This window comes from Eucyclogobius newberryi, unplaced genomic scaffold (genome assembly GCF_026437365.1).
Source record: "Eucyclogobius newberryi isolate DKJ021-1_F unplaced genomic scaffold, fEucNew1.0.hap1 SCAF_22, whole genome shotgun sequence".
NCBI lineage: Eukaryota > Metazoa > Chordata > Actinopteri > Gobiiformes > Gobiidae > Eucyclogobius > Eucyclogobius newberryi.
Genome location: NW_027315857.1, coordinates 6,081,247 through 6,108,827, shown reverse-complemented (window position 1 = coordinate 6,108,827; position 27,581 = coordinate 6,081,247). Strand labels below are relative to the sequence as shown.

At 39.1% G+C, this 27,581-nt stretch overlaps 2 protein-coding genes across 4 annotated transcripts in view; both read left to right on the top strand.

Moving 5' to 3' along the window:
- Nucleotides 1–19,264, top strand: part of dock11 (dedicator of cytokinesis 11) — a 91,776-nt gene extending 72,512 nt beyond the window's left edge. For all 3 annotated transcript variants that reach the window (XM_072458912.1, XM_072458913.1, XM_072458911.1), the window contains 12 exons: nucleotides 525–638; nucleotides 3,150–3,365; nucleotides 3,911–3,968; nucleotides 4,404–4,510; nucleotides 4,598–4,720; nucleotides 5,520–5,633; nucleotides 5,708–5,854; nucleotides 11,282–11,492; nucleotides 14,293–14,483; nucleotides 16,339–16,439; nucleotides 16,536–16,674; nucleotides 17,973–19,264. In XM_072458912.1, coding sequence (XP_072315013.1) covers nucleotides 525–638; nucleotides 3,150–3,365; nucleotides 3,911–3,968; nucleotides 4,404–4,510; nucleotides 4,598–4,720; nucleotides 5,520–5,633; nucleotides 5,708–5,854; nucleotides 11,282–11,492; nucleotides 14,293–14,483; nucleotides 16,339–16,439; nucleotides 16,536–16,674; nucleotides 17,973–18,062 — 1,611 coding nt within the window. In that variant the 3' untranslated portion in view covers nucleotides 18,063–19,264. The remainder of the gene's footprint in view (nucleotides 1–524; nucleotides 639–3,149; nucleotides 3,366–3,910; nucleotides 3,969–4,403; nucleotides 4,511–4,597; nucleotides 4,721–5,519; nucleotides 5,634–5,707; nucleotides 5,855–11,281; nucleotides 11,493–14,292; nucleotides 14,484–16,338; nucleotides 16,440–16,535; nucleotides 16,675–17,972) is intronic.
- Nucleotides 19,265–19,718: 454 nt separating this feature from the next.
- LOC140371766 (uncharacterized) lies at nucleotides 19,719–26,386 on the top strand. Its single transcript, XM_072458977.1, has 6 exons — nucleotides 19,719–19,860; nucleotides 22,905–23,038; nucleotides 23,562–23,715; nucleotides 23,795–23,891; nucleotides 24,584–24,747; nucleotides 26,226–26,386. The coding sequence occupies exons 1-6, from the start codon at nucleotides 19,782–19,784 to the stop codon at nucleotides 26,369–26,371; spliced, it is 774 nt and encodes a 257-aa protein (XP_072315078.1). The 5' UTR covers nucleotides 19,719–19,781; the 3' UTR covers nucleotides 26,372–26,386.
- Nucleotides 26,387–27,581: the final 1,195 nt, after the last annotated feature.

The following is a 27,581-nucleotide window of genomic DNA, read 5'->3' as shown; positions in this document are numbered from 1 at the left end:
CCGCTCTATGCTCAGCAACTTACTTGTTTTAAACTCTGCCTTCCTCCACTCCATACAGCATCATATCTCATACTGCAACAAACTAAATATATTACATAAATGTATTGTATTTCAAATGATATACAAATTGCACGCTCAGTGAGACTTTAGAGGGGAAATCATTTAAAAAATCTTTACTTTGTCTCTGTCAGCCTCTTGATTTGTGCTTTTGTCTGTCCTGAACTGTGAAGCGTCTTTGAGTGTTGTGATTCATTTGTATTATTAATTACAACTATTATTTTAATTATGATCAGTTTTTCATTTTTGAATTCATTAAGGTATGAATATACTTTAACTGAAATTACTGTTGAGTATATTGAAATATCACAATAATCGCAGTAATTAACAGACATATCACAATAATGTCTGACATATTGTGCAGCCCAACTAGTTTGGAAACTACTACAGTATTACACTATTAAATATATTGCCGTAAGAGGACTGAAAATATACAGTATGTGACTTTCTCCATCTCTTCCCTTCAGATCATCATTGCAGTGAGTCAGCTGATATCGGATGTGGCCCTCACTGGCAGCTCGCGCTTCCAGGAGTCTCTGTCCATCATCAACAACTTTGCCAATAGTGACAAGGCCATGAAGGTACAAAACCGGTCCATCACAAGGATTGGGATAGCAGATACAGGGATGCAGAGAATAGCTGTAGCATTTAATAAGACACTGATGGTAAATAGGAAAACCATTTAATTTATAAGGTTTATCTACAGAGTTTAATGTCAGTTCACAAATTCAAAACAGATGATGGGAATCTACAAACTCCACCGCTTCCAATAGCCTTTTTCAAATTTGCCATTCAGTGTGGTAAGACCAACATCTTTAACCTGTACAATCGTTGTGGCAGTCATTGTTTTGAAATGCTAAAAAACTGCAAAGAGCATTAGGCCAACATTAGGCGGCGAGTGCGTGCGCGAAGTACGGCGGGTGCGTGCGCCGGTGCTATGGGGGAGTACGGCGCGCCGTGGCCCGCACAAGGGGCGGGTGTCGCCAACGCGCCTGGTGCAGAAAAGTTGGAAAAGCTTTTTTGCTGCAAGATACAGCGCAGAAAATTATGAAGAGATTATGCTCTAGTAACGTGCTACGCACTGACTGGAAGAAGGAAACAAAACAAACCCGCATGAGGTTTCGGCCAATCACAGAAGACGTGAGATTCTCACTGAGACAAAAGCGCGTGTTCTGCTTCTGTCATTCTGACATGTCTAAGGTCTAAACGCAGGCAATTGACAATTACAGGTTTTGACAAGAAACATTAGTTTCTCACTCTCTCATCCTCTTGAGACCATCTCAATGTGGTCATCTCACAGTTTGGGTTGAATGGGATGTGCCGTAGGGCCCCTAGGGCCCCTAGGGCCCGTGGACCATGTGGATTGAGTAAACAAACATGCGCGACAGGTGACATTATTTGGAGAGTTCATAACTTCTAAATATAAACTTACCAAAGGATGTTCAGGGATGTTCACTAGAGGTGAGCAGGGTCTATCAAGCTACTATCGTTTTATCAACGCGTAAAATTTTATGTGAAGCCAGTCTTAAGTCTTTTTGGGGGGGAGGGGGTCCAGAGAGAGACGAAAAAAATTAAGTCTTTTCAGCTTCAACCCATTTTGAGCCCTTACCATCCACCTATTACGCCCTGTGCACAATGGTTGGACATACTCAAATGGCATTGTTTATTAAAAGAGGATCTTACAGACCTCATGCAAGTGTGATGCATCATTAGACAGCTTAGGCCTTCTAGTTTCTGTAGATGTGCATATGAACACTGTCAGGGCTTCAGAACTTACACTACAGAAGCCCAAACATAAACAAAACATCATTTTTTAGTCTCGCCTGAATATTGTCAATTTGTAATGGTCCTGAGCATGACATACTTCATTGTGTGCTTATGCTGTTCACTGCACATGCTGTTTATCTTGTTGACAACAACTGTGTAAAGTTTCAGATCTCTAGGAACAGGCTTTTTGGTGCTGTTGACCTTTTTGTATCAAAAATTATATTCGGAACAAATTATCCAAATATATGCCAACTGTGCCAAACTGTTTTATTACAATTTTAGCTCCTCTATGATCATAAAACATACATTTTGATGTTTTGTAGGCCACTAATACCTATTATAACTGCTAAAAACGATATATGTGAAAATGTGTAAATATGAGTTTACCCATGAATTTCCCATATAGAGGTTAAAAATATATATATTATTATATTTTTTATTTTATTTTTGTATTGGTATAATAATACATATATCTAACAAAATGCGTGTCCAAAAGGCTAATAAAATCAGAAAACGTTATGAACGTTATAAAATCTAGTCGCCTCCTGCCGAAAAATCTGTCTCTTTACAGCCTTTACGCACGAGAATAGGGACAATTCTGTGTGAATAAACCCTTAGTCCCACCATTCTAAAGCTATTCTTATTGGCTAGAATATGTCAATCAAAATCTGCTACGTCGCTAGCATACAGCGCTATGTGGATGTCAACAGTGGAACCATGTGCGTCGGAAGCGGCGCATTTTTTTTGCGGCGGCTGTAGCAAACAAACCCGTGGACAGAACAATTCGTGGATGGTCTCATTCTGTAGCTAACAGTCTGAAGAAAAGATCGATGCCAACCACCATCTTTTAAGTCAAACAGGTAATTTGTTATGGACGGAGAAATGCGCCAGACGAGCCTTAATCCTGAATATCGTCAGAGAAGAAAACTTTGTTTACTTGACAATATCTCGAAATCGGATAACTTCAGGAAAAATACCAGTGGATATTGTTTTTCAATGTTTCCTTACGGACAGACTGAGCACAAGAATTTACAGATTGAAAGCCGTTTCATCCGTCATAAAAAGCAAACAGGTAGGACATGTGTTTGTAAAAGTTGAGACTTTCTCACAAACTATTGGCAATTGCTTCTTGGGGCATATTATTCAATGACATTCGTTTTGTTGAGAAAATAAGCTTTAAAATGATGTATGGCTTGCTGGTATTGACCACGGAAATAAAGGTAATGATGTGAGAGAATATTTGACATATGGAAAATGCACGCCGGCGCGCAGGTGGATGGTAACAGGTTAAGTCATTTTTGTGGGTGAATCTTTGTCGTCTGCAGTCCACGGCGTTCCCATCAGAGGTGAAGGGCTTGACCAAGCGTATCCGCACGGTGCTGATGGCCACCGCTCAGATGAAGGAGCATGAGAAAGACCCGGAGATGCTGCTGGACCTGCAGTACAGCCTGGCCCGCTCTTACGCCAGCACTCCCGAGCTCAGGAGGACGTGGTTAGACAGCATGGCCCGGGCGCACCTCAAGAACGGAGACCTCTCAGAAGTAATCACTCACATCATGATTGTGTGCTGTCATTTGTGGTCTGCAGCAATTTCTTTAATAAACATTGATTATTGAACTATTGCTTTCTTGGTGCAATCGTGGATAAAATTGTGGTGACAAAGCTTGGATCTTTTCTGTTGTCTCAATATAACGCATGGTTATTTTAAATAGTTTTATGTTTTGTTGATACTGATACGCGTTCTGGTTCTCCAGGGTGGTAGATGTAACAAACTAAACTTGCCTTGTCCAATTTAAACGATGTAAAGCCGGGAACTACAATGGATTTATCATTATTCGGAACTCAACTGATCCAATAACACTGTGTAGTTGCATGTTTTGTTGACAACTTATGGGGCAAAGATGATTTGAGTTTGGTTGTTTTAGAACACTAAGAGTTCTCTGTGCATGTTAACACTGCGAGATACAGGAACTGATTTGCCTCTTTTGTGGTGCCATACTCGGTGTCAAAATGTCTCACAAGAAATAATTTTGCATTATTGTAATTTATACTTTATTAATCTCAATCCTTCTTTCTGTCTTTCTAGGCTGCTATGTGCTACATCCACATTGCTGCGCTAGTTGCAGAATACCTGTACAGAAAAAGTAAGCAAGTCTTTTTGAACACTATATATATGCAACACAATTATTTTTCATATGATATTTTCATTTCTTTATTTTTTTTTAATATATTTTAATATAATTTTACCCGTGAATTGCCCCTGTGCTATGCAGTTTAGTCACATTCTTGTCTAACGTGCAACTAATACTAAGCTTGGCCTGCTGAACCAGGAACCAGGTTTTTTTAAACTTTTATGACACAGTTAATCCCCACAGTTAGACGTCATTGTGCTGAATCATAAAAATAAACTTAAAACTGTAGCTGACTGTGTCCTTAAGCACAGGTTTTCACATGTCACTTTTATTTCCTAAAAGATCTATAAATTCTATTCACTTGATATATCGATTCTTAAATTTATCAGTGGTTCAAGTCCCCGATTTTATCCCTAAATATCCATTAAAACAACCTCTATTTACCAGAGTTGTTCCCCAGTGGACTTGCAGCTTTTAAGAAGATCACCTTTAATATTGACGAGGAGGCAGCTATGAAGGAAGACAGTGGAATGCAAGACGTCTATTACTCTGAAGTAGGCTTTTTGTGTTACTGTATACTCATCTAAAGAGCGCTTTAGAGTATGGTTACATCCAACACTTAAATGTTGTTTCTGTTTCAGGAGGTCCTGGTGGAACATCTGGAGGTGTGTGTGGAGGCCCTGTGGAAGGCCGAACGTTACGAACTCATCACACACATCGCCAAGCTCATCATCCCTATTTATGAGAAACGACATGATTATGAGGTACAGCTATATAGCCCTGAAAAAACATTTGAATTGTTTTTCACTTAATATTTTCTGTGTGTTTCTCAATTTTAAATTCAAAATGAAAAAAAAAAGAAAAGAAATACCCGTATTAATTGCATAGATTTCCGAGCCCTTAAATCCAACAATCTTTTAAATCCAGAGTGTACATTTTGCAAAACAAGGCATTCGCAGAGTAAAAAGCTTAAAGCCTACTAAACCACTACAATAAGGTAAAATAAGACTGTAAGTCCATAAGAGTACGCACTTTATAGCCTAAATCAGTGTCTTTCAGTCTTTTTCATGGCATACTTGTTGAAAAGATACCCTGGCACACAACCTACTAAAAATGTCCTAATCAAACCTCTTTATAAACAAAGGTTGCATATATAGTGTCAAATAATGTCTGTCCCTCTATCTGGTTCTTTTAATTTGGTAACGGTTATTGTTTAGGATTTCTTTTTGAAACAAAATCTGTTCAGGACTCAATGTGGATTTTTTTTCAAAGCACACCTGGCGATACCTGATACTAAGATAAGATACTCTTGTGTTCCCCGGTACACTGGTTAAAACCAAGGGCCTACATTATTTGGCCATATTGCCCAACCCTAATTTAAATGTGGAATTTGAAGGTTTGATTATTTAAAAGGTGAAATTTTAATTTTGAAATATAAACTGAGAAAAACACAAAAACTTTTTAGTTAGAAATTGAGCACCATTTAAAATTCAAAATGATCGTTTTTATGAGATAATTTAAATACAGCTTCTTTTTTTTTCTTCTTTTTTTAAACCTTTCCAGAAACTCAGCCGTTTGTACGACACTCTCCACCGAGCGTACAACAAGATCATGGAGGTAATCCAGTCGAGACGCAGGCTGCTGGGGACCTACTTCAGAGTCGCCCTCTACGGACAGGTGAAGACTACAAGCTGGTTCACTGTTCTTCAAGGTCATCTTCTGTCTAATGCAATTCCTCATTTTGTCCACAGGGATTTTTCGAAGAAGAAGACTGCAAGGAATACATCTACAAAGAGCCAAAACTGACGGGTTTGTCCGAGATCTCCCAGAGGCTCCTCACACTTTATGGAGAGAAATTTGGGCCTGAAAACGTCAAGATCATTCAGGACTCGAATAAGGTGCACAAATAATGTAAACTGGGATTTAGAGACTGGGTTTTTCAGGTTGTTCATAGAGAGAATGTTGGGTATTTATGTATTTATGTACACATGTATTTATTTATTTGACAGGGACAATGCAATTCTGTTTGGCAGAAGTGTTTGTTACCTGCCTCACATGTTTGACCTACTTCCTCCTCAGAAGCGTCATGTGATGGTATTGTAAAGTATCTTGTAGGTTACTTATATGATTTTGGCAGACAGTAGGGTAAGCTTACGCCTCCTGCTCTTGCAAGAGACAAACTCTCGAGATGGACCCGAATAATGCCTGGCTTATCCGTGCTGAAAGTAACAAGAAAAAACACTGCTGGTTCATTGGGATCCGCAAACAAGGTCCAAGGAGCATAAATAGTGATGAGGAGCCGACACCTTATGTCATGGAATGAGACATACACCAATGCTATTCCTTAACACATAGAGAACAGAATTCAACTTAGAATATGAAACGACACAGAAATATCAGACATTTGTATGGCAAGCTTGGGAGAAAACGCCGGGACTGCGTCAGCCAGGCTGTTGTAAGCAGCCTGGCGTGACCCTCCTGCGTCTCACCCCGTTTTTTCCCATGCTGGTTGGTTTTATTAGATATTCTGGAATAGGCGGGTCACATTTCTCATTGGTCAGCTTCACATCAAGGCACTTGGTATTTTTCCGTAGAGATAAAGCCTGCAAGGGGGGGTGCAACTCCCCCCCTGGGGGCAATATTCTTTGGCCCATCTTTATGATACCTTCACAAACAAATGCTGTCACACACCCATTTTTCTCTGAGACTAATGATGCAGATAATATATCACTATTATGCAGATAAAATACATCACAGAAATATAATCATATATTCACATTTTATCAATTTTCCCTCCTGTTTATCAAAGCATTAGTCTACTGTCTCATATGCCAAACACATTACTCTTTTCAGTTTTCAACATGTCTTTCATATAGGTGTTAAAAGGACACTTTTACACTCAAAAAGTGATGCACATTTCTCAACATTGAACAAAATTCTTTTCTCTCGGCCCACAACATTTCTACTGCATTACTGTCCTAAATTTTGAGTCAGATTGGTCAATCTCTGTAATTTGACAAACAGACAATTTATTCTGTCCATAATTTTGTGCGGTGTGATGGGAAATATAGAAGTACAAGCGGAAAGCCCTTAAACCCGCTGCTCTCTGGTCAGTCAGTTTGACTCATCAGGGACCTAGGACCTGGACTAGTGGGACCAGATTGTCCACTAACCTCTCGACCTTGACCCTGCGGTACGGTTCTGGGTGATGCTGGTCTTTTTTATGACCATGGCTGGCCACAAAAGGGATACATAGGCACAACGTCCCACAAGTGTCCCCACACCACCATACGTCCTCGCTTGGTTTCTTAAGAGACCTTTTTCCGCTGCTCGCTTCGGTCACACCTATGACACATATGAACTGGTATATTTCCCATCTCAATTCATAATCTCATTAACATTGCATGTAGTTATGTTGTAGCAGATAAAAAAAAGGCACTCTCTTAGTTAGTGCAAACAACTGTGGCTGTATGATATGCCATTGTGTTTCTTCAGCTACTGTCATGTCAATTATACATTGTACATTATACATTTCATAACCTTTCAAGTTGGTCACTTATTTTCTTCCCTTTATTTTCCATTTACCGGTATACACAGTTATGTTGATCGATTGTCCCGATTGCATAATACAGGTGTTCAGCACCCATATTATCGTCATCGCTATGATGATGATAACTGTTGATTCTTTTTCCACAGAGTATGGTACTCTGCGCACCGTAGCCTCTGGCTCTCGTTTATCGTAGCAGAGTATAGCACTTTACGCACAGTGGTCTCTGTGTCCGTTCATCGTAGCAGAGTATCGTACTCTACCGTAGACTCGGAATGTTTGTTTTACTAGTATATCCCTCCTTTTTGAGAAATGGCCTTGCCCATGTCTCAAACTACTACTACTACAAAATTCAATAATCCAGATAGTTTACAACGTTCACTAATCCAGGATGTAATCAAGGAAGAGATGGAATTGCGTCTGTCACTCCAACTCCGCAATGTCACCTATTGACCTTTCACAGTTCAGTGCTCACATCCCTGGCTGAGCCCCCCCTCAAAGGCGCCGGGCCCATGTGTCTGTGTCTGTAATCTTACACTTCCCAAACCTATCTGTTTTACCACCATTTGTTTCAAACTCTAAATGTGTGTGTGTGTGTGTGTGTGTGTGCAATACAAATACATCAAACAATAATAATTATCTCAATAATTCCCCCATTGAGCTGGCCTTAAGGGTCAGTTCACAACTTAGAGTATTAACATCAAATTTCACATCTCCTCTGTGGGTGTGGCCTGAATAAAGTCATACATCTAATGTAATATGTGCTAATCTTCTATATGTGCTTCAGGTGAGTTTCAACCTCAATCTCTCACACCTGCTCATGTGATGCTTTACAAACATTGTGTATTAGTTTGTTCTAGCAAGTCTATATGCGTATTAAAATCAAAATGATCCTAAACCTTCCCCTTGGTTATAAGGCACGTCTCTTTTATCAACCCTTTTTCCCTTTGTTCCCTACTTAGAGTTGTGGCTCCGACTTGAGTCCTGTAATGTTTAGTCCTGTTATCACTGGTTTCATAACTTCTATAGCTTCTAATTTTAGATGATGTTGTCTTATTTAAATCTATTCAATTCTTGATTGAATCTCCACAATCCTTCAGGTATTTACTTTAGAATGTCAAAGTCTTTCCCTGTTAATGTTAACTTTTCCTATTACTCATCAGTCAACCCCCCTGAGGTGTTGCCGTTGGTGTCCCATTGATCCGTAAAGATAACAACATCTGCTCCATCCTGAGTCCTCTCCCCAAATTATTTCCCAGTCAATAGCCCCTAATCTCTGACTATCTTTTATGACTTGGTGTCCTCCCATGTCCCCCCACTTCTGCGTCAATTGCCCTAGTTAATGACACACAGTCATGTCTTGGGACGGCATTAACACATCACTATTTAACTTATTCCCTCACTTACGTCTACATTGCAATAGAGGTTTCCTCATGATAATACAAATAAATGAGTTACTGATATTATCTTACTATCACTTTACTTACTGCCCGTTCTAGTCTTATGTCCAAAAACATCAGTAGTCACTCATTTACCCATATTATCACTTCCAGGCCTGTGCCTGCATTTGATTCTAAATTTAAAAACACTTCTGTCTTTTCATCCTGTACTTTCATACATAATAAGTCCAAAAAGATAATTTTCTTCAAGTCCAAAAAGATAATTTTCTTCAAGTCCAAAAATAAAACAAAACAAAACATAGGTTTGTTTGGTGCACACAAAAAACATGATACCGTTAAAACCACAACTTTTGTATTCTATGTCGGGGACAGGAAGTGTCCTGTCTTGTGATCACATTCCCCCAAAAAATTGGTCATCTATAAAAATCTGGAATTCATCTTTATCTCTTATCAAGTTTAATACAATCTTTATAATTGATTGTTGTCAATCAAACAAAACCCTTAAAATTTGTTCTACAGAGCTCTCAATACCAAAAATGTAAAACCATCTGGGTTTAGTTCCTAATTCATTCCTTCAGAGCGTCCTCTGAGCTGCTTTCCCTTCTCCTGCCTTGTTGACCTCCCTTATCTCCCCCTCTCTGCCACGTCATCTGAGCATGGAAGTCTCCCTCCAAAATCCTCTGAGAAATGCTACTTGCTTTACAGTCACGGTCCATGTCAAGCTTCTAGAGAAAATTCCTTATTAGATTCCTCCGGACATAAACGTGGTGTTTAATGATTCACCCGTGACTGCAAATTTTAGATCTCTCAGAATAACGCCTTGTGACCCTTGTATGATTAATTGTGATTCACACTTATTAATCCTCATTCACACATTCACACTTCTCTCTTACTTACTTCAATATTTTTCCAGTAAATATCAAACTAATGCATAAAACGTTTTATGGTTAACTCTTTTTCACACACAAAGTTTTGTCTGACCTTCTTTGTCGCCTGTGTTCTCCTGCTGCTTCGAAACGACGCGCTCTCCTCGCGGAGAATGAGGTGCGATGGGCGGCCACAGGAAAAGTGGACTTCTTTCTGCTGTGCACACAGACTTTCACCGATTCACCCGTCAATCTCCGCGAAGGGGCTGCTTGTCGTCCGGCTCGATAGGACCAGAAAATGTCATGGAATGAGACATACACCAATGCTATTCCTTAACACATAGAGAACACAATTCAACTTAGAATATGAAACGACACAGAAATATCAGACATTTGTATGGCAAGCTTGGGAGAAAACGCCGGGACTGCGTCACCAGGCTGTTGTAAGCAGCCTGGCGTGACCCTCCTGCGTCTCACACCGTTTTTTCCCATGCTGGTTGGTTTTATTAGATATTCTGGAATAGGCGGGTCACATTTCTCATTGGTCAGCTTCACATCAAGGCACTTGGTATTTTTCCGTAGAGATAAAGCCTGCAAGGAGAGGTGCAACTCCCCCCCTGGGGCAATATTCTTTGGCCCATCTTTATACCTTCACAAACAAATGCTGTCACACCCATTTTTCTCTGAGACTAATGATGCAGATAATAATATTATCTGCATAATAGTGATATATTATATCACTATTATGCAGATAAAATACATCACAGAAATATAATCATATATTCACATTTTATCACACCTTATCACACAAATGGAGGTGGTTCAATTTATCTGCTGATAATTTATTTCTAAGGTTGTTTTTCCCCTGCATGTCTTGCAACAAAACACAAAGCAGAAAAGGAACAACTCAGATCTGCTGTTTCTGATCATTATAAGGCCTGCGTACTAGGACTACAACTAACAGTATGTTTTAAATACATTTTAAACCAAATGAAGTTTACAATATATGGATATTGAAGGCCTCTAGATGGAGAATATTTACAAATTGTATGTGTATTATTGTTGTGAAAATCAAAAATTGTTTACCGGTATTCTTTTTTGACATTTTGATGTAATAATGCACCGGTCTTTGTTATAAAAGGTATTTTTGTATTTGTTTTAGAGTCTGTATTTTCCAGATTCCAATTTATTATTTTCAACGGTTTTAAAAAATATAGTTGATCTGATCTGACCAAAAGTAACTACATTGTTTACTACATTTGGTAACAAAAATAGCTGTGATTTGAATACGTCCATAGCCATTATGATAATGTAGAAGTATTCCAGTCACTTTCCACAAATATAGCCTCCTGAGGCTTTATTTGTTTGAAGAAGGATTTCAGGTTATTCCCTTGAGCCCAGTCTTAATGCTAACAAAATCCAGTCTTAGAAACTCTATTGTAAATTCTCTACTGACAACATAAGCCCTGTACCAACACACAACTCATGATTTAATTCCATCTTCTGCTTTAGGTCAACCCAAAAGAGCTGGACCCCAAGTTTGCGTATGTGCAGGTGACATTTGTGAAGCCATATTTTGAGGAGAAGGAGGCGCCAGAGAAGAAGACAGACTTTGAGAAATGCCACAACATCAACCGTTTTGTGTTCGAGACGCCGTACACGCTGTCAGGAAAGAAGCACGGTGGTGTGGAGGAGCAGTGCAAGAAGAGGATTGTACTCACAAGTATGTCCATATGTAAACACCGTGTCCAGGGCTAAATATGAGCATTTCTGAAATGTAGAGTTCTGACTTGCCCTTCAAATCAAATTTACACTCTTTAAATCTTAACCAATTTTATCATCTTGGATTGAACTACCTTGCAACATTGCAGGGTGTTAAAATATTTTCCTCCCTGTATATGTGCAAGTACTCCCACATAGAAATTATGGAGAGATCTGCAATTTTCATCATAGGTGCATTTCCATTGTGCAAGAGAAAATCCTGAAATTACGTTGTTTGATTTTTAAATAATTGATTTGTATGTTATTACTGCACATAAGAACTCCTGAGAAAATTTGGTACAGAAGCCTTTGTTTACAAAGGTCAAATGTTTCCTGTAGTTCTTGACCAGGTTTGCACACACTGCAGCAGGGATGTTGGCCCACTCCTTCACACAGATCTTTTCTAGATCTGTCAGGTTTCAGGGCTGTTGCTGAGCAACACAGAGTTTCAGCTCCCTTCAAAGATTTTCTATTGGATTTAGGTCTGGAGACTGGCTAGGCCACTCCAAACATGGCGAGTGGAATTTATACCAAAAAATTATATTTTGTTCTCATCTGACCAGATAACTTTCTCCCATGACTCCTTTGGATCATCCAGATGGCAATTGGCAAACTTCAGACAGACCTGGACATGTGCTGACGTGCTGAAGCAAGGGAACCTTCCGTGCGATGCATGAGTTTAAACCATGACGGCATAGTGTATTACCGATAGTAACCTTTGAAACTGTGGCCCCAGCTCGCTTCAGGTCAACTTTCTTATCATCATTGATTCCCCACAACTGTGAGATCTTGCATGAGCCACAGTCCGAGGGAGATTGACAGTCATCTTTAGCCTTTATACTTAGTTTTCTCACTGTATACTAGAATCATCTTGTAGGATTGTTTATCATTATGACATGTTAATGTGTAAATTGATGTCATTGGAGATATGATATGATCAATCTCTTGTTAAAATCAAAGATAAAATATTTTCACATTTTATTATTGTCATTATATTTTTATTACTATATAATAGCCATCCATCTATTTTCTACCTTTCGGGGTCTGGGGTGACTGGAGCCTATCCCAGTGACTTCGGGCCTTAGGCGGGGTACACCCTGGACAGTGGCCAACTCGTCGCAGGGCCAACACATAGACATAATAGAGGGGCCAATTTAGAGTCACCAATTTTGCCTAACACATGCATGTCTTTGGACGGTGGGAGGAAGCCGGAGAACCCGGAGAGAACCCACGGTAACACAGGGGGGACATGCAGACTCCACCCAACGAGATCATGTGACGTTGGTCTGGTCCGGGAATCAAACCCATGATCTCCTTCTTAGGAGGCAAGAGCGCTAACCGCCTTTGTCACCGTGCACCCCCTACTATATAATATAATGACAATAACAGTAATATAATAATAATAATAATTTGTATTATTATTATGTATTAATTTCTTCCTCCTCAGTCTGAACTCAATGTGCTCAAAACCTCATGCTTTTACTGACAGAGGATTGGCTGCAGACCCAAGCTGATCATTGACAATTAGCAATTAGTGAATATCAATCTTGATTAACCCTAAGGCTTCCCTGAAATAGTCACACTCTGGAGCCTAAGGACATAAATTTGAATGGCCACTTAAGTTTGGCCTTTGTAAAAGCATCCCTAGATTAAAAAAAATTCATACTATTTTCAGCCTAATCCAAAAATCTATCCCAGACCGGCTTGAATGTTTGAAAACTTGAATTTCAAGTAGTGAAAGTAGTGATACTTGACCTGTAAAATCTATATCTTTATCCATTTTTTTTTGTTATCTACTCAAAAACAAAAATTACCTCAAACTTTTTTTGTGTCAAACTTGAAGCTTTCAGGGACACATTTAAAAATGTACCCCATTGGAAAGGATTAAGTTGCATTGATTTTAATCAAATACTATTGATTAGTGCAGGAATAGGTATTTGATTGGAGCCAAAAAAAAATATGAGAAAATATTAATCTATGAATGAGGGATAACATCGACTAATTAATCCGTGACGTTTTTACAGCAAGTAGCAAGTTTGACACATAATTTGGTGTCTATATCATTAACTGAACCGAAATTTTTGTTTTTTAGTCTTTTGGGGGGTGGAGGGGGTCCAGAGAGAGACAAAAAAAATAGTCTTTTACAGCTTCAACCTATTTTGATAAATTGTCCAACGTGCAAGTCCCATTTAGTCCAAAGGTAATTTTTTCCATTTTGTGAATATCTGCTATAGTTTGAGTCTAGTCCTTGATTTTTGGTTCAGTTTGTGTCGTCCATTTCTTTGTGATGGTCTTTTTCCCTGCAGCCAGAAGTATGTTCTAAAGGAATCCATTTATTTTGTCCAGGAGTTTTATAATGCCCAAGTATATAGTTCTGAAGTCCATCATGTTTTATACAGTATTCTGTGGCCTCCTGACTTTTACTAGGTACTAGGTTGGAATCTAGCTTTATAATTTATACTGGCACATTTAACAAAAAATGTTTATTAACGTGCATTGTTCACACAGAATGGTTGGAAAACTTGTTTTGTTAGAATGACCTTCTTTTCAGTACCATCAATAGAATACAGTAGTGGTGGATAGTAATGACAAACACAAATATCAAAATTGTCATCAAATAACAGTTTTATCAAAGGTCCTTGCAGTTATTATATTTTTATTTTCTTCGAAGATTAACTTTTTATCTTCAAACCCACTTGCAAACATGTGAATTAACTACTAGTTACAACTTTTTTGCATATAATTTCTTTGTGTTTGACTAGCTGCCAGCACATTCCCATATGTGAAGAAGCGCGTGGAGGTGGTGGGGGAGAGGCAGGTGGACCTCAAGCCTGTGGACGTGGCCATAGATGAGATGAAGGCTCGCACCGCAGAACTGACCAAACTCTGCTCCAGTCAGGAAGTTGATATGATCCAGCTCCAGCTCAAACTGCAGGGTTGTGTGTCGGTCCAGGTAACTCCTCCCAAGTCATCCAGAAAACTGTAAAATAATACAGAGTTGGGTGAAAATACAATTGCTTAAAGGAGACATGGTGCTTTTTTCAGGTACTTAGTATTGAACAATAACATAAGTAGCTCATTATTTTACACTTTGTTAATTGTAGTATCATTCCAAAACGGCCTAGTAATAGAAACAGGTTCATCGACTTCCTGTTCAAAACTGCAGAACTGCTAGGCCCCGCCCGCCTCTTCATAGTGACATTTCAATGTAACAAGGAGCAGATTGTCCTTCATTGTTTTTATTTTTGAAAGGGTTTCATAGTCTTCATTTTTCAAATAATCGCCACGAATAACAGGGATGTGGGCGGGGATAGGGGGTAGGTGAAAACGAGGAATATTCTGAGCACGTGAGACAGGATTACTCAAACATTCAATCAACATACTAATTTGAATAAAATAATGATAAGGAAACACTTTTGTAACAATGATAAAAATAGATGAAATAATCTTTTGGCCCTACCAATAAGAATCTACATTGACTACTGCATTTGAAGAGTGTCAAGTTTCGTTTAAGACTTTTGTATTCGGTTTCCAATTTTTTCCTTATCCCCTGAAATCATTTTGTGACCCCCAAGTTGAGAACAATTTGAGTAGTGTGTACCATATACAAGGTATATGAGAAGTTGTTAAAAAAGCTAGACTTTTACCAAAATCATCTTCAAAGTTTGGTTTAGAATGGTCAAAACTACAATAGATAAGAAATACAAGTACAATTTAAACCAGGAAGTATGAACACTTTAGAAATGGACAAATAGAGGTTTAGATATATTCAAGGCGCAATGGACGATTTTACGGCGATTTTTAGAACGCAGGTGGAAGTGCGCATGCGCACTCCCCCGTGTGGACCGATACAACACACACCTGCGTTTGTTTATTTGCGCAACGGAGCGCATCGCATCTCTCGTCTCCCATAGATTTCTGTCCACTTCTGCGTCAGCTCGAACAGTCTATCTCCATCTTCATTTTGCCCCGTACACTGAGGGAACTATATTATGATAGATCCACGCGCTTAGGCACGCGGAAACGTGGGGACGAACCGCACGCGGCTGCAGGTGAGCGGTAGGTGCGTTTTATGATTGATACGTGGCAGGACAAATGATTTTTCCACGCCACGAGGAAATATGATAAAAAAATTGCTGAAAAAAATCGTCCATTCCACCTTTAAGCACATTTATCAAAAAAGGGGAAATTGTGAAAGTAAAGTAACTCAAAAATGTGTTACATCTTGAGATAATTCACAAACAATGGGTGCAATATGAAATAAGTAATACAACAGTAAAATATAAACTATGATCAAATAAAGGCATGCAGAGTTAAAATAAAAATGCTGAATGCACTATACAGTACAGACCAAACGTTTGGACACACCACAGAGTGAAGGCAAAAGGACCAACAAGTGCTAAGCATCTCTGGGAACTCCTTCAAGACTGATGGAAGACTATTTCAAGTGACTACCTCTTGAAGCTCATGCCAAGAGTGTGCGAAGCAGTAATCAAAGCTAAAGGTGGCTACTTTGAAGAACCTAGAATATAAGACATATTTTCAGTTGTTTCACACTTTTTTTTAAGTATATAATTCCACATGTGTTAATTCATAGTTTTGATGCCTTCAGTGTGAATCTACAATTTTCATAGTTATGAAAATAAAGAATACTCTTTGAATGAGAAGGTGTGTCCAAACTTTTGGTCTGTACTGTGCATACAGACAGAACAGTGCCAAACATTCAGTAGGAGTGAGTCATTTAAAATGAGAGATGTGAAGTACAAATTGAAAATGTGTTGTAATAAAACTACCATGGTCTTCTCCAGGTAAACGCAGGTCCCATGGCCTACGCTAGAGCTTTCCTGGACAACAGTAAATCCAGTCAGTCTGCAAACAAGAAGGTCAAAGAGCTCAAGGATATTTTTAGGTGACACTAGTATTCTCCAATATTTTGTTTTTTCTAGTATAATATTTGAATAGTGACATACACATGATGCTTAACGTTTTGTGTGTGTATTTCCAGGCTCTTTGTCCAGGCCTGCAGCATTGCCCTGGACATAAACGAACGTCTGATCAAAGAAGACCAGTTTGAGTACCACGAGGGCCTAAAGTCCAACTTTAAAGAGATGGTCAAGGAGCTGTCTGAAATCATCCATGAGCAGGTATCAGCAGCGTCTACCATAAAGCTCGTCCTGTCACTGTTTATTGTACGATACTGTTTTTTACAACAACTCTGTTTACTTACCACATTTCCACTGACCCTGGTCCCCCAGATCCGGTTGCATTGAAGCACAAACCAAAATAAGCACATATTTTCTTAATAGATAAAACCTTAAGTGTACCTGTTTTAAAAAAAAGTCTCATGGCCTCCCAAACATGTCAACATTTCAGAAATTTCAGTGACACCATTATTGCTCAAGTTTGATAGAACAATTGTTGATCAAGTAACCTTTGGACAAACTATTCTAAATAATAGATAGTAGATAGCGCTGGAACACATTAAAAACAAAAGGTATGATTGTAACTATGATTCTATAAATCCCGGCTGACTGCCAGAGGAGTTATGAAATGGAGCCAATCATTAATGTGTACTGGAAACCAGGAAATGGCTCTGTCTGAAAGTACAGCTGTTTGTCTATACCACCATTAGCATCCACATTTGAACTAAATAACACTTCTATCATCTCCTGTCACTTCTCAAGATAATCTGATTAGATTCTTGTGTTATCATTAGAGGTTTAAGAGTAAAAGTATAAGTATTTCAAACCGATTTCGATAACTATTAACATGCAATTCCAATCAATTTCCTAATGTTTCCTAATGTGCTTACGTACTTTTATTTGGGGACTATTAAACGCCAAACCTTTGGGCAGAATTTCACCATGAACCCCTCCAAACATGTGGAAAGTACTTTTCAGTCCAGTTCAAAAATGTAGTGGAAAAGAAAGTACAGATAGTAGAAGTAAAAATCCATCTAAAATCAATTAAGTAAAATATTCAGGCATATATACTTTATAGTACTTTTATTATAATATTGCCCAGACCATTATTCAACTTTTAGCAGGCATAAAAGACTTGAACAAAGGCGTTCAACCAATCAGATGTTTGCCTAGTCTTACACTGGCGTCCCACATTTAGAATCCCAACATCCTTTCACTGGGCAATTGCTTCCTTGCCTTTCCTTTCTACATCTACCGTGACTAACAATAATCCCTGCTCCATCCTGTTGTTGAAATTTGTAGACGTTTTCATTGTTTCACATTACGCGCAAAACTCTTTCTCCCGTCTGGCAGGGCATTGTTTCTACTGAAATCTAACCCTTAACTAACACTTTTGGTTTCTTCTTAAACTTGCTGGCATTAAGCTTTAACGGACTAACAGGTAATGCAAGGAAAAATGTGATGAACTATTGTTTCTGTCTTTTTTGTTCTACTATACAGCCTTATGCTTTCAATCCTAGATCTACCAAGAGGACATGCTCCGCTCGCTGCTCCACAACTCCCTCCACGTGTTCCGGGTCATTAGCGGCACGTCCACCGACCTGGGCTGACGTCTCTGCTCTCGCCATCTCCATCGTTGTTCTTAAATATTAGGGAATGTACCCAGCAGGCTCCACCTTCGTGCATGCATTAGGTGACTCAGGGTGGCACTGCACTTTTCTGCCTTTTTTTGACAATGAACAAAACAACTCTCTCGAAAAATAATGTAGTAATCTATGCAACAAACCTCTCGCTGGATTTCAAACTATGATCTGCTACCATTATCCTTTTATTGGGCTAAGTTCTCTAACATGTTCAAAATCCAATTGTTGTTTCAGGAAAAGGTAAATGATCATATCTACGGATTGATCCATGACCTTTGCTAAACTGAAAGCTTTAAAAATAAATGTAAAACACATGTTTCTTTATGGTTCTATAAATCTTGCCTACACTTGGATGCATAACCAATTAGTTTAAAATTGTTCACTCAACTCCCTTTCCTTTTGGATACATGAAATTAGGCTTGGCTGGCCAGGCTGCTAATATTAGATATATTACATTATAATATAAGTTTGGAAATGAACAAGTTGAAATAAAAACATGCAGATCTTACCATGATTTTCTCAAACATTAATTAAAATTGTGTACTGTGATGGCTTGAGATTTTCACTTTGTCAAGATTATTTTAGTAATAATCCCTTCTGAAAAAGTCACCATTCTTGCTTTGTTTTTCTATTAGTTGAACAGTTTTTTTTTTTTTTACCAGCATCTGTATTGTAATGCTTGAGTTCATCTAAACGTGACATTGAATGCGTGTTCGCTCTCTCCCCGTGTTTGGCATCTGGACTTTGTCATTGAACTGTTTAGCTGCTTTAGCAGTGAAGATGACAGCTGTGAGTATGTAATGTAATAATAAGCAATCGCAGCTGCTGGACAATAATATTTTGATGATTTCAGTAAAGAGTGTAGGTGAAGAGTTTCTCTCATCTGTGCCTTTGAGCTCTGCCTCTGTAATGATGCTGGTTTCCCCCAAAATCTCCCAAGTGCTACACTGAAACTGGCTGATAGATTTATAATGAACTGTACATAATTGTGCTGTTAATGTCTATCAATGTATGTATTGTATGTAGTATTTAAATTTGTATTTTGGACTCTTATGTGCACATTTGTTGCTGCAGAGAGATTTCCCCTTTAATTGCATTGTATGCTAAGGTGCAGCTGCTCTTCCAACTTCATTTTTAAAGGCCGTTTTCAATAAAATTTGTAAACTCTATTGCTCTCTAATGTTTGTTCTTTCATTGTATCCACTGCGTGGTTTACTGTAGCTTTTACCATGCGTAATCCGCTTAATGATTCATTTGTAATGACTGCTATTTCCTGGAAAATGGACAAGCCCACTGGTGCGCATGCGTAATGACTCCGGCACAGCAGTCAGGTCCAGAACCTTGTCCCCAGTGAGACCTGGCTGTGCTCTTCAGAAGGACAGTCAGGTCCAGAACCTTGTCCCCAGTGAGACCTGGCTGTGCTCTTTAGAAGGACAGTCAGGTCCAGAACCTTGTCCCCAGTGAGACCTGGCTGTGCTCTTCAGAAGGACAGTCAGTGTTTGGTTGTGTGGTTCCTCCTCCGTCCCTGCTCCACGCCTCCTCTGCTCCACGCCTCTTCTCTGAACCTGATCTGAACCTCCTGCTCCGCGTACCGTGTGGCAACTTTCTTCCTTGTCATTCGGACCGTTAATCGGCTTCTTTTCGCCTCCGTTCAAAAGACCAGCACAAAGCTGGTCTTTTGAAGTTATGGAGTTTGGAGACACCATGTTTGGAGCTGTCACGTTTGTCGCCTTGTTCTTCACGATGAGCTGCCAAACACACTCGGGTAAACTCTTCTTTTCGTTTAGTCCTTGTTTTGTCTTGGTATTACGTAATATCACGGAAAAGTAGTACTTTTCTCAAAGAAGTATTAGTTATTTTACAAAACACGAAATTGAAATTCGAATTCCGACTGAAATGATCCAAATTCAGGACACCGGTTACTCCTCTTGGTTCAGGGGGAAAGTGGATTGGAAGTTGCCTTTCCTGATTTACAAGTGAACTCATGTTTGTGCCAAACTAACGATGATGTCGAGAGGCGAGCTTTACGAGACTTGTTTGACTTCTCAAATCGAAAGTCCATTAGTGTTGAGAGACCCGTGTTCAGACAGAACTGAGAAATTAACCTTTTAGTTCAGTTATTAATGCGCAGGAGAAATACAAGCGTGTGAGCCCAGAGCAAAAATACACGCTAAATAATCTTACAAGGGTGAATATGGGTGGACACTTGGGGAAAATTCAACCCCTTAGTTATGTTTAGTGATCAAAGAAACGCATCTTGATGTCTGGAAGATATTAAAAAGGTGACTTCTAGAAGTTGGTATTCCCTCTCAAACACATAATAGTCCCGTGTCCTGGAGGTGCTGTAGGGAAAGTGGGACTTGGACACCACGAATATTTTCACTTTTCACACTAAAAAATAATGAATGATGAATCTCCCGCCACAAGAACACTTTCACCGCGGTGAAGTTAGTTTCACGTTGGACGTTGGACATTCGCCTCCGCAATTAGAGCGGGAGCTTCCTCTGAGTGTGCCCCGCCTGCAGTAGCTCGACGCGGGGAGCTGCGCGCTGAAGTGCCGCTTGGTGCGCCAGTTAGGGACCGTCTCTAAAGTACCGTTTGTTATCTTAAAAAATATAAACATATACATATTCAATCAAAACTGATCTAAATAAATTCTCGGCACATACCGGGCATGGTTGACGGAGTAGCACACGATACTTCCTTAGCTGCTCAATGGGATCGCTCCACACCACAGGCTGCATCCAAACTGAGTGGCCCAGCGCACGCAACGTTGGCCAGCTGTTGCCGCACAACAGCGCCTTCGCCGCAATCTGCGGCGCGTGGTCATGGACAAGGCGTTAAAAGCCAAACGGGTGTACTTGACCGGTGTATCTGGGGCAAACCGGGATTTAGGAGCGTTGAAACTGAATGACTAGAAGAATTGGGAGTTCATTACCTGCTAGGTGATTTGCTAGAGCCCCGGATTGGATTATGGGTGCCTGTGGCACTGCAGCGGCACTACCGGAAGAATTTAATTCATGAAAGCTGACTTAGGAGCTATTGAAAAGAATTCTTGATTTTTGACGGAAAAAAAATTCTTTCAAAAATCTATAAAGGGTTAATTTGAAAAAGTAAAAGGTGTGTGTGATACCTGGAGACTCAAACTACCATAATCACTTAGCGTTTACTATCTAGGCTAGCTGATTTAGGAGCTATTGAAAATAATCCTTGTTTTTTGATGAAAAACATTCTTTAAAAATCTACAAAGGATTAATTTTTCAGCCCAAAAGGACTATTGCATCTAATATTAGCAACTTGGATTCATGCTCAATATTGTTTTTTTTTTTTTTAATATAAATACGTTTGATATTTTTTAAGATAACATTTTTAAACAAACGGTACTTTAGAGTCGGTTCCTAACTGGTGTAACAAGCGGCACTTCAGCGCGCAGCTCCCCGCGTCGAGCTACTGCAGGCGGGGCACACTCAGAGGAAGCTCCCGCTCTAGTTGCGGAGGCGAATATCCAACGTCCAACGTGAAACTAACTTCACCGCGGTAACACTTTCTTCCCTCTGGACTCATGAACCTTGAACATTGCACCTTATGAACACGTTCAGGTAATTCATGTCAACAATGCCTAACTTTAATAATCCATGTAAATAATACTTGACCTATGTCTGTTTTGCACTATAAGATAAGATATTCCTTTATTGTCCCCACATGGGGAAATTTCGTTGTTACAACGCAGTAGATACAGGAGGAAAGGACAGATAATTTATAGGAAGTTTTTTTAAAAAACACAAATGAAAGATAAGATAAATAAAATAATAATAAAATAAAAATAGCTATAATAAGACAAAATAATACTAATAATGGTAAAGTAATCACTCTTATTTACATCAGTTATATGCACATGAATATGGCATTAATTGCACATGATTAAGTCAGTCAGTATTGCACGTGTTCAGGGCTAGCAGTGTTTGTTAGAGTCTGACAGCAGCAGAAGGAAAGACCTGCGGAACCTCTCCTTCACACAGCGAGGGTGGATCAGTCTCACTGAAGCTGCTCTCCAGAGCGGACAGAATTTTGTTCTGATCTTGATATAGTATTAAATCACTTTTATTTTACGCATTTTGTTTTGCATGACCTTATTTAATTAAGTCTGTGTTTTCGTTTTGATTTTGTGAATTGTTCACTGACAATGGATATAAAACCTATTCTGATTTCGATTTTGTTAAAGAGGCTACAGGTTAAATTCATTATTAATACCATTAAAGTGAGGTATGACTCTGCAGACTGAAGAGTCCTTTCAGGCTTGTTCCAAGTGTGTGACTACAAACCAATAAAAAGTGAATGACAATGAATCACAATGTGAATGACAAGTTTGAAGTGTGTATGACGGGTTCTTGTGGATCTTTTTTTATAACTTAGTTTGGTGAGATGGAACTAGCTGAATATTTATCATAGTTTTACATCAGTCAAGTTGCAGTTTGTGGGAAAAAAGAAAGAAAAAAATAAATCTAAACAAAGAAAGATTACAAGGGTAGTTAGCTACGTACAACCATGCATTTAGCTAAATTGTTATTAGGTATCATAAGTTGTGCGTAATTATATGGATTCTGGGTAAAGGAACAGTGGTGGAATGACCTTTACCTATTTCACATTTACTGTTCATGTCCAATCATGAAGTACAATTATAAACATCACTAAAATGGTCAAACTCGGAAGAAATAGTGTTTCAATGAAATGTGTAGTCCAACCTATCATATGCACTTGTTATGACATCCATACATTCATATGTAGTCTAACATAATGTTGTAAATCCAGACCACCTCCCCCCACCAGCAAACCTGTCGTCTGAATGGATGGACAACCTGAAAGTCAAAGTGTCCTGGTCTTGGACGAAGCCCAAAGATCTGGACTGTCATGTCCTTTTCGATTGGAAGGTCAATGGCCAGACGGTAAAGAGCAAGTCAGATTTGTTAATACGTACTGCTGTGTGTGTGTGTGTGTGTGTGCGTGTGTGCGCGTGCGTGCGTGTGTGCGCGTGCGCGTGTACAGTATATATGTATTGTGCTCTACAAAGTGCTTGACAACATAAAACATTAAAAAAAAAACATCAAAATTCAAATCCAAAAAAAGCATAAATAATAATGTTCAAGTGATGATCAAATCGTTTCAGTCATACTCACAGCAAAACACAACATGAGCCTAAATTAGAGGCCTGTCTCACATCTTCAAGAAAACTGTTCTAAACTTGAGCTGCATACATGTTAATATCTCAAAACGTATACTACCCACTCAAATGTAAAGCATTTCAGCTGTTAGACACATTTTCTTATTCTATAAAAAGTGTACCCATGATTGCTCTTGTGATTTAAATGAATACATCCCCTGATCACAAACGTGTGTGATGTGCTTTTGTGCTTCTATTTTAGTGACAGCCTAGGAAATCCATTCTTTCTTGTGTTGTTTTTGTTGTAGAGAGCGCAGACCATTGATACACATTTCCTGGACGAGCCTCTCACGGAGAGCTCAGATAAGTGGATCTACAGTGTTCGCACTGTTCCCATCTCCTGCATGAATATGAAGAGCTCAGTAGAGGCAGAGATTGTTGTTGAAGCTCCCAAACCCATAGGTAGGAAGGAAAACAAAGACTAAATCCAATACATTTATCTGTGTTCCTCATTTTCATTTCCATGCCTCGCCTTTTGCAGCAAAGATGACAGACTTCAAATGCTATTTGTCCATCTCTCACATGGACTGCTCCTGGACTCAAGACCCCAATTTGTCAGTGTTATATCTATCCTACAGGTGAGTTTATAAGTTCATCGAGATGTTGTGTGCAAATGAACATAGATTATTGCATCAGGACAACAGTATTTAAAGTAATATTTGGAACGTACAGGACGTGCCACACCAATGTTTGCATGCACCAGGAATATTTGCATTGGATATTTGTGCCTGTGTGCCTTTCTTGTGTTAAGGGTTCTATTACATTTGCAAATCTGTTGTATTAAAATGTTTGTTGTTTGAATAGGGATGCTTGGAAACATGTTATCTCCTTTACGCAAAGCTTTGCAAATGAAGCCACTGTAATGAAAGTTTCATGTCTGTTTGTTTTTTGCAGACCGCAGTGTCACGCTACTTTATATTAGCCAACAACAATGTTTCATTGTAACATTGTAGATTTACTTCCCACATTGGATTGTTCATCACTGTTTTAAATGGATTCCATCTCCCATTTATATTCCACAAGAAAAAATAACTTAATTTCAGAAAACCATCAACTGACTTTTTATAATTGCAATTGATAGTGAGTGGTGGGAGTTGCACTGAAAACTCCTGAAAAATGTCTTAAATTAATCCAGCCAAATTTCCTTTTTTTTTTAAAGAGTAAATCAAATAAGATATCAATGAAATTATTTAATTGACTTCATCCAGCTCCACTAGCCCATTTTGCTTTTTGTTCAGTTAATATACAGTGTCACTCATCTTTCCTGCAGAGAGTGTGGCCAAACTGTTTCTGAACAGTCCAAAAAGTGCGTACCTCAAACCAACCTCAAAGGACCAAGGACAGTGTGCCGCTTGGAAGGAAATTTCCTTCAAAAAGATCTGTGCATAGTCGCTTTTACCCAAAACGGAACCAGCACCTTCAAAGCCCCAAAAGGTATGCAAAGCATTACAACATTAATTTGTTTTGTGTTTTTAAATCAGTTACCGGTTACCAGTTACTACAGTTTCACAGTTTTGGCCGGGACGCGACTTATACTTATATTTATACTTATATACTTAATATCACATAAAAGTGACTTATATGTGATATTATTTGTTATTTTCACACTTGCAACCGCATTTCATACTCCAGTGCAACTTATATATGTTTTTTTCTTCTCTATTATGAATTTTTGGGCTGGTGCGACTTATAGTCCGGATAATATTGTACGTGACTTTGCAGTGTGCCATACTGTGTTCATACTGTGTTCATACTGTGTTCACACTGTGTTCACACTGTGTTCACACTGTGTTCATACTGTGTTCACACTGTGTTCATACTGTGTTCATACTGTGTTCATACTGTGTTCACACTGTGTTCACACTGTGTTCACACTGTGTTCACACTGTGTTCATACTGTATTCATACTGTGTTCACGCTGTGTTCACACTGTGTTCATACTGTGTTCACACTGTGTTCATACTGTGTTCACACTGTGTTCATACTGTGTTCACACTGTGTTCACACTGTGTTCACACTGTGTTCACACTGTGTTCACACTGTGTTCATACTGTGTTCACACTGTGTTCATACTGTGTTCATACTGTGTTCACACTGTGTTCATACTGTGTTCACACTGTGTTCACACTGTGTTCATACTGTGTTCATACTGTGTTCATACTGTGTTCACACTGTGTTCACGCTGTGTTCACGCTGTGTTCACGCTGTGTTCACGCTGTGTTCACGCTGTGTTCACGCTGTGTTCACGCTGTGTTCACGCTGTGTTCATGCTGTGTTCACGCTGTGTTCACACTGTGTTCACACTGTGTTCACACTGTGTTCACACTGTGTTCACACTGTGTTCATGCTGTGTTCATACTGTGTTCACGCTGTGTTCACACTGTGTTCATACTGTGTTCACACTGTGTTCACACTGTGTTCACACTGTGTTCACACTGTGTTCATGCTGTATTCATACTGTGTTCACGCTGTGTTCACACTGTGTTCATACTGTGTTCACACTGTTCACGCTGTGTTCACGCTGTGTTCATACTGTGTTCACGCTGTGTTCATGCTGTGTTCATGCTATGTTCATAGAGCTACATGGTGTTGGTCAGAACACTGGTGATTGCACACTCAGGATGCAATCACCAACAGTCAGTGTCTACAGTAGAACATAGAAAAGGGGAAAAATCAGACACAGAACATGGGAAATCCAAGTAGGTCATTAGAGTGCTCTCCCGTTCTTGGGCTGCAGTCCTGAAGAAGGCGTCAGACAGTAAAACCACATCTTGAGCGGGACTTTTGTGACTTCAGACTGAGCGGTCTCACCGGCTCCCAAGAGTTGCCATGGAAATGTCCCATCGAACGAATGTTGCATGAAAATGATCAGTAAACGTTCCATTCATAATTCACAGTTTGTTTTTTGGTAGCGTTGAGACTTCCAAAAAAGATGAAAATATCAGAAGAGGGGACAAACCTTGTATTGATGTCGATGCCGTTAGAAGTGGAAATCTCTTCTTCTTTTTACAATATCTGTTACTCAGTCTGCGACAAACCCAGGGCAAGTACTTTCTAATCACCCCTTTTTTATATTTATTGATATGTGAATCTAATAATGTGTGTTAAATTGTGTAGATTTGTTTTGAACTCAAAATTGAGAAAGGAGAATCAAGGAAAATACCATATGATAAAAGCTGCCAGTACAAGTTCCAGTACCAAGCCAGAAGCGGCGCCTTCAGCACACCGATCTACAGTGACTGGAGTAAGGAGATGCTGTACGGTGAGTCACCATGTCCGGCCCTTCAAGATCGGAGAACGTTCCTATATTAGTTTCTTACTTTTAAAACCAAATTATTATCATCAAAAACATCTGAAAAATGTGTCCACTTTCTATTCAAATCTGTAGAATGAATTCATTGCTGCCTCGTGGTGGAATTTCACTTGTAGTGAGCAGCAGATTTAATTTATTCTGCATGTATATGACTCGCAGCCTGAATTTTTGAAAGAAAGAGTCCGATCGGTCAAAGGCAGAACAACAGGAAGACTCAAACGCGCGTGGATCAAACACTAATGATGAGGGAGAACAGTTTTGAGTGTGGATAAAAGCTCATAAAAGTAGATTTTGTTTCATATTTCTCCTTTCAACCCATCTCTCTTTGGGCGAGCCCAAGCCAATGGAGTAGTGGGAGAAAAAGAAGGGGAAAGGCGAGTAGGTCCCGACGACAAAGCACAAAGGAACTTTGAGCCATCGAAGTAGTAAAAAATGCTATTCATGTTTTTAAAATCTGTAATCAATGGAACCAGAAGCTTTTAAAAAGTAGTGGAAAGTAACAAAGAACTAAAGTAAAAGTCCTATGTTTGAGTAAAATGCTTAGGTGTCTGTACTGTTTATTATTATGTTCCTATTTTAATTTCTATTATTATTATTACAGTTGATACTTTTAACATTTACTTACTACATTTGAGAGCAGGTATCTATACTTTCTACTCCACTACATTTAACCGGACTGAAAAGTATAAAGTACATTTCATATACACTAGTTTATTCGACCACACTCACAGTGACATCCTGCCACATGGGGTGAAGTTGAAAGGCCAGACCAAATATATAAATACAAATTTAGAGCTGTATTTGACTTTGGTTGAGCACAATTATTTATTTTGTTTAATGCTTTTACAGTTCTGTGTGAAATACTTTTACACTTTGACTTGAGTAATTTCTTTGCTCCTGTATCTGTATTTTTACGTAACAGAACTGAGTACTTCTCCACCACTGCATTTAAACC